The 7,245-nt window shown below is 47.1% G+C and overlaps 1 protein-coding gene across 1 annotated transcript; it reads right to left on the reverse strand.

Moving 5' to 3' along the window:
• Positions 1-4,641: 4,641 nt before the first annotated feature.
• MID1IP1 (MID1 interacting protein 1) lies at positions 4,642-6,983 on the reverse strand. The gene is made up of 2 exons (XM_060001939.1): positions 6,698-6,983; positions 4,642-6,437 (listed from the first exon to the last, which is right to left on the reverse strand). The coding sequence occupies exon 2, from the start codon at positions 6,175-6,177 to the stop codon at positions 5,626-5,628; it is 552 nt and encodes a 183-aa protein (XP_059857922.1). The 5' UTR covers positions 6,178-6,437; positions 6,698-6,983; the 3' UTR covers positions 4,642-5,625.
• Between the last annotated feature and the right edge of the window lie 262 nt (positions 6,984-7,245).

The raw sequence follows: 7,245 nt of genomic DNA on the forward strand, positions 1-7,245 counted from the left end.
TACCAAACAGGAAATCTCCTCAATTAGATGTATGCTAAGTAGAAAAAAATGCCATTATCCAAGGACACAGAAAGTCCTGTCAGGTATTTCAACATGGCGGAAGAGTAGTCAGGTTTTAACTGGCCCTATTGAGCTCACCCACAAGCTACAACCTTCTTTACCTCAGCAGTGTGGTATTCAAAAGGAAAAAAAAAAAAACTACAAAGTTAGTTTCTACCTTTGAAAACATCAAATGAATCACGTTCAGTTTCATCCTGTTAACTGAATGCTTGTTGATAAAAGTGCACATATCAACACTAGTAAGATTGGGATTCAAAAGTAAAATGGATTTGAGAAAACGCCCCACCTCCAACATTGTTTATTTCCTCACTAAAATAAAGAGCTGGGCTCTATGTTTTGCTAGTATTTTCCCAGTCTCCTTGTCTACTGGGTTTGAAGGCACTTTCTCTAGACAGTTCAAAGTCAGAAAGTGACCTTCTATAACTCTGTTCTTAACTAAATGATAAGAACTTTCTCCAGTCAAAATTCTTACCAGTTTGGGATTATTGAAGTTGGACACACCGGCAGATATATTTTTAAAACTGCTAGGCAAAGCGTTCTGAAACAATAGACAAAGAAGTAATAAAATATAAGAAAAAGAATGGGAAGATACAAAAATTTTCCTCTTAAAAATAGAGAACGCCAAAACAGGAAGGGCCGATGACATAGTTGTGGTTTTAGCAGGCTTTGTTTAGACAGATGCACAACTATTAAGTTTTCTGCTTTAACCTGACCAAGACTTTTGACGCCAAAAAGAAAACAGCTAACTCAATAATAATAATAATAATAATAAAAACAAGATGAAAGAACATTTGAGGAGGCGAAATCGTCATGGTTTTATGGAAGATGTATCCATTTAGGTCTTTACCATAATCACCACCTTTCCAGCACTGAATAGCAAGCAGCTGGAAAAGGCCTGTATACAGATGTGGTTTTCCTTTTCCTTAACCAACATTTCATTAATTAAATAACATTCTATCAATGGCACAAGGAGACTCATGAGGGATGTGGGAAATAGTGAGAAAAACCATAGAATCCTCGTTTGTCAATAATGGAAGAGGCCTTAAAGCTTGAGCTGCCTTCCCCTCCTATTTCCTTTCTGCAGGCTTTCAAAACGTTTGTTCACCCTGAAACCCAGGGAGGCCAAGACACGAGGACGAACGGGAACCTCCAGCCTACATTCTACCCCCTTATCTTTCCACCCAAGTTCCATCCTTGGACAGCCCAGTTTGCATGGCTAAGCCTTGTCCACCAAGCAAGCCTGTCCGCTATCGGGAGGATAAACTCAGGGCAAATGCCTATGAAATCCCTGGAATGGGCTCGGGGCCATCTGGACAGGGAACTCTGGGGAGCCAGGAACCCAAGTGTGGTCTAGAAGGAAGGGCACAAGCTCTGGGCATTCCCTTGGCTCTGAAGATTCCTTGCCCATGGGGAATTGCAAGGCCTTACAAAGAGTCAGTGTGGAGGCCCTCTAAAGTGGGGATCCCAGAGAAGGAGCCCTGGTTGCATGAGGCAAAGGACAGTACTGACTTCCAGATACTGAAATAGTTATATTGGTCATAGACTATCATTATCTCCACCACTTATCAGAAAGTTCCCCATAGTTTCAGATGAACTAACTGGAGACCTAATATTTAGAGTAACTCAAGGACAACCTTTAAATTTTCTTGAGTTATTTTAAAAAAAATGAAACATGGCCTTGAAAGAAAAAAAAGTTTAAAAAATAATTTTAAGCTTAAATTATCTTGCTAATTAAAGCAACTTAGCCTTGATCAGAAACTACATAAAGTTTGAAATTTTAAAACGATTAATAATATTAATTTTTGAGACCAATCCAATAGTCCACATGTTTAAATTTTCCATAAGCTTCTGATTCCGAATTTTTTATCTGTTGGGAGTAAAAATTACCTCTAGAATTTTAAAGAAAACATTCTTTCTGTCATTATTTTGTTCAAAACTCTTCCAAATAAATCACCCAAGGATGTGATGATTGGTATAAATGTACTAGATGCCCCATAAAAAGATAATTACCTTTGAAAAAGAAAAAAGGTATATGAACTTTGAGCCCTCAGTCCACCAGAACTGTATCCAATTTGGAAACATCCGAGAACCACAGGAGTAAGGGGAGAAGGCGTGAGCGGGGAGGCGGGTGGAGAAGACGAGCCTCCCAAATGATTTTTGTTCAGCAATTAAAAGCGAGGAGGCATACGCAAATGACAATAACTTTCATTTTTTAAAAACATTGTTAAGAGTAGACTAGTTTTCAAGTTGGTCCAGAGAAGGATAATCCCAGCAGCTGTGACATGCTAACAATGGGTTCAGGTTCAGAGCAAGAGTAAATCAGGCTAGACCACTAAGGAACACTGTGTAAATGTAAAACACGAAAAGCCCCATGTGCGCAAAGCAGAAAGCTGTTTTTAGAGGCAAACGCAGGCCTTCTCAAAGGCTCTGGTGTGAGGTTTTGATGTAGAAAATTCTTATCAAATGTAAATATCTGGAGGGTAATCAACTCCAATCTAAGCTGTTCCTCTTTGCCCAGCTCATCTATCCCTGCCTTCCCTTTCGTCCCAAATTGCCACGGAGATGGGCACTTGCAGAAAACCATGATCCCTGAGAGCTCTTTGAAGGAGGGTCCACACAATTTTGCAACTTTTAAAATCTATGAAGTACTTTGAGCTTCCTCAGGAAAGACCTAAAAATATGAAGTCACTTATCACTTTACCTCAGAAGTTGCAAAGTTTTAAACGGCTTGAGAAGTTTTAACAGGTAAATCTGGTCAGGGATCTGACTTTGTATCATTGCATAAACTGAACTTGAATAAAATAGTTATATCAGTGGAATAACACTTACTGGGCCTGGGAAACGCTACTGGTTCATGAAAAAATCCAATCCTCTTTTAACAGTGATCATCACTACTCCTAGGTCAGAATCACTATTTATATATAAAAATACTCTCACATGAATATTTTCAAAAAATAAAGTTAATAGCTTTATTTACAGTTTGGTTTTGCTATCAACATCTACCTTTCTGTATTCTATATACAAGAATGTTCTGAAAACATCGTGTTAACATGTCATAAAACTCTTGCTATCGCTTGCCCAAACTATGACTATTTGATTTTAATTCAGCTTCTTCCCTGAGACTTTGAGAAAGGAAATAGTTTACCTGTGGTTTCATGTATGTAATTGAAATTATGCTTTTAAAGTGAACATATTGTCCTAAACTTCATATATTCCTGGAGAAAGGCAAGGAGGGAGATAAAGATACAAGCCACGTTCAGAGAGCTGGAGAGAACCTGCAGTGCCCTTCAGTAGCACCTAAAGAAACTTCTAAGCATCAGACATTCTATATACCATCTCCTTTCACTCACTGCATCTCCACAAAGTAAGCCTTGTAGTTATTATTATGCCTAATTTCAAATGTGGCAACAAGCTTGGAGTTAAATTCTCACAGTTAATATGTAATAACAAGAGGACTTGAACACACAACTTTCTGGCTCCAAGTCTTGGCGTTTCTACCATGTGGCTTCTGTAGTTTCCTTCCTTTGTATTTTTTGCTTGCACTTTGGGATTTTCAAGGGGATACAGGGCAAGAGGCCATACACCTTACTTCTGGCGCTGCCTAGCTTATCTTTATATATTAACTATTAACTTTCTCTGGGAGCACAGGCACCAGCCTTAACATTTCCCCATTTTTTCACTGCTGCTAAAAGCTGATAATAGGTTTGAGCTGCCCACAGCACAAAAAAACTTCTTGCCTTTTTTTTTAAACTGCAAAGTTATATGTATTTTAAATTCAAGCTCTATGAGCTTAGAGAATGTCTCATGACTTCAAGATGGAAAACTGAAGTCGATCCAACACTTATCCCCCCTAAACGAATCACGAAATAGAGAAAATACAGAGCATTGCGTTTCACCTGTCCCACCCTCCCAGGAAAGCATCATAATGGCATCTAAGGAAGTGTTCCAAAGGGCCCTACTGCAGCCATGCTCAGATCTGCTGTCCACAGCGGCAGACTGGCTCCCTGGAAAACTGGAAGCATTGCTGGACACTGCTTAACAAAGCTTAGCACTTCACTGGGAACTAGTCAAAGAGGCCACAGCACATGTTATAACACATTTAAGTCTCTCCTAAGATTAACGCAAAAGACTTGTAAATAAAGACCTGCAAGATGCGTGCACTAGTGTTAGCTGGTGTTTTTCTTCCGACTCTTTACTTCTCAGTAGCCAAGTGAAATTTCTGCCTTTAAAATAAGTTTCTAGGCCTCAAAATGCATAGGTCGTGCTTGAGCCCCTTAAAAGATTCAAAATGTTCACTAAGCACTCCAATAAGCTAGTCAAGTTGGTTGAAAACTGTAATATATGTACCTTCCCAAATTCTTTGAATATTTATGAACTTTTTGTTGAGATGTTATGTGCTTACCTTGGTACTGAATTAGAAATAAAAAGCTTGGTAGCTTCTTCCCAAACAAAACTGAACACTTACGGAGATGATTATCTACCACTTTGAAATACCAGAGAAAAATAAAATTGGTTTTTGCTAAAAAAAAATCAATTAACTGTATTTTATTTAACTACTAAGCCATCCATTGGTGGATTAGAAAGCAACAAACTTTTGTCAAATTTCGTTAACACATTTGCTTTTTTTTATTTTTTAGAATATAGTCTACATCTGGATTAAAAAAGTTTTAAATAAATTTAAGACACATAACAACAGTGGAACCCTTCATCATTCTATGTACAACACGGATAGAATGTCAGTTGGTTCCATTTCGGGTAAGTCCGCTTTCTCATAATAACATTACTTTCACTGAGTGGCACGCTTCGTACGAGCTGGCACAGTGCCAGCTTACACACTTTGAGGGGGTGGCGTGAAAAGGATGGGATAGGGGTACCACAGGACAACCCTACAGTGTAACAGAAAATCATTAATAAAGTAGTACCGGTTACCGACAGACAGTGCTGTTTGTGCGCTTACCACAATGGAATCGCCGAAGTTTCAGAGCGAGGAGATTGGAAATACTTAAGACGGGGCCACGGTTACAAAAAGAAATAGTGCAAACAGGAAAACTGATGCAACCCTAGCAGCCCTGCGGCCTCCACCAGCCCAACGGCAGGGCGGCGGGAGGCTGTGCGCCCGCCCCGCCTTCCCTAGCGCCCAACTCCAGGCGGCGCTCCCAAATGTGGCAACCCAGCGCCGCGCCCTGGAATGGCTCTTTCTCGGCCCTTCTCCTCCGGAAAGAACAGAAAAGAAACTCCAGGAAAAGCACAGACTGAATGCAGGGCGTCAACTCAGTCCTATTCCCACCAAAGTAGAACACAGCCCCCTCATTCCCCCTCCCCACCCCCGCGGGAGAGAGGGAAATCCTTGAGCACTACCCCACCTCTTCTGCCACCGCTTTCCTCTCCTCTCCCCAAAGAAGCCCCCTCCTCCATGCAGCCCTGCCGCGTCCCCTGCACGTACGCAGCCCCCCAACTTTGCAGTTTGCCCATCGTGCCCTAGAGCCAGAAAGAAAATAGCTTTGAGGAAAGAGAGGGTGAGAGATGGGGCCGGGAAGGGTGCTGGGCAGCCGCGGGCAACCCGCCTCAGTGCCCCCAATTGCTGAAGCCGATCTCCTGCTTGTATCTATTAGTGAGGATGTTGGCTTTGCGCGTGAGTTTGGAGAGCACAGTGTGCAGCCCGCGCAGGTGGTAGTGGAACTGCTGTTCCAGGTCCTCCTCGCCGGCGTCCGCGCCCTCCAGGTGGCTCAGGTCCACCAGGATGTCCTTGGACTTCCAGGCGCTCCCCTCCTCGCTCCCCGCCGCCGGCGGCGGCTGCTGCAGGACCCCCCACTCGATGTCGTTGCGGATGGACTTGAGCAGCACGTAGTGGCTGTACATGTCCCGGGAGGGCGCGAAAAAGCTGCCGTTGCCGCCGCCCGCGCCGGGGGCCGGGGGCTTGCGCTCCTCCAGGCAGCCGCCACTGCCGCCTACCTCCACGCCGACGCCGTTGTCCAGCCCGGGCTCGGCCAGTGGCACGTCGCGCAGCAGGCTGGGCACCATCACCGTCTGGTCCATGTTGTTCACGGCGCCGATGAAGCGATTCATGGCGTTAAAGAGCGAGTGCTTCTGGTTGTAGGTGTCGCAAACCTGCATCATGGTGGCCGCGCGGGCGCCGAAGCACAGGGACGCAGGGGCACGGGATGGCCGGCCGGGGCGAGGGGCTGTACGCCTTTCACGCGCTCTCTGAGGCCCGCGCCGGGGGCCTGGCTACAGCCGGTGCGGCGGGATTCCCGGCTTCCTCCGCCCTCTCCAACTCTCGTCTAGATCGAAGCCCGGCCCTGCGGGAAGCACGACTTCTGGCTCTGGCGTCCGGAAGCTCGCGATATCGGCGCGTGGTCTCTGGGTCGAGCCCTGGCCTGGTTGGGAGACGGGGACGAAAGAGCAGATTATTCACGCGGCTAGGGTGCCCGGCGCCCCCACCCGCGCGCACCTCCCTCCCTGGTTACAGCCTGTCTGGGACGGCTCCCAGGTGACTCCCAGCAGGAGTCCCACCTCCTCGCCCCCCGCCCAGGGCCGCGGAGAAAAGGAAGGGGTGCTCCCCACTCCCGTCTCCCTCCGCAAAGCCTGAGTCCAAGCACCCACGCTGACGGGGCAGAGGTGGGGCGGGGGCACGCACTTCCTCCGGCGCCTCGAGATCCCCTGCTGCTGGGTAGCTCAGTGTTCCCGCTGCTGGATGCTGCTGCCTGCGGACGCTGCTGCGGTCAGTGGCCGAACTGTGACTGCGGGCGGTGGTGGTGGCGTCGGCCCCCTACCCATCCCAGGTGCTCAATTTATAGAGCCCCGGAAAGGTGTCGCCGGCGCTCAGGGCCACTCGCCGTGTCTCCTCCTCCCGCCTCCCCGGTAGCGCGGAGATAAAAGGCCCGAGCTGGGGATGACCGCGAGTAACACTCCAGGCCCTTTCTACAGCGGGGGCGGGGCGCGCCGGGCCAGCCCCGCCTCTCGCCTGATACCCGGGCGGAGGGAGGGCGCAGTAGCAGGGCAGGGCAGGGCAGAGGAGGGACAGAACAGCCGCACCCAGCCATGCCGAGTGCAGAGCAGGCCAGCTTGGGGGGAGGGCCAGGCACAGTGCGGGTAAAGAAGGTGCCGGCGTCCGGTCCCGCAAGAGGGCGGGCTGGAGTGCGGGGGGGATGGGTGCGCCTTGCTCACGCTCCCAGGGTGGGATGA

Source organism: Delphinus delphis, chromosome X (assembly GCF_949987515.2).
Source record: "Delphinus delphis chromosome X, mDelDel1.2, whole genome shotgun sequence".
In the NCBI taxonomy this organism is placed as follows: domain Eukaryota; kingdom Metazoa; phylum Chordata; class Mammalia; order Artiodactyla; family Delphinidae; genus Delphinus; species Delphinus delphis.

What these genes read in the sequence shown, in the direction of transcription:
- MID1IP1 (XM_060001939.1), bottom strand. Translation starts at nt 6,177, where the DNA reads ATGATGCAGGTTTGCGACACCTACAACCAGAAGCACTCGCTCTTTAAC.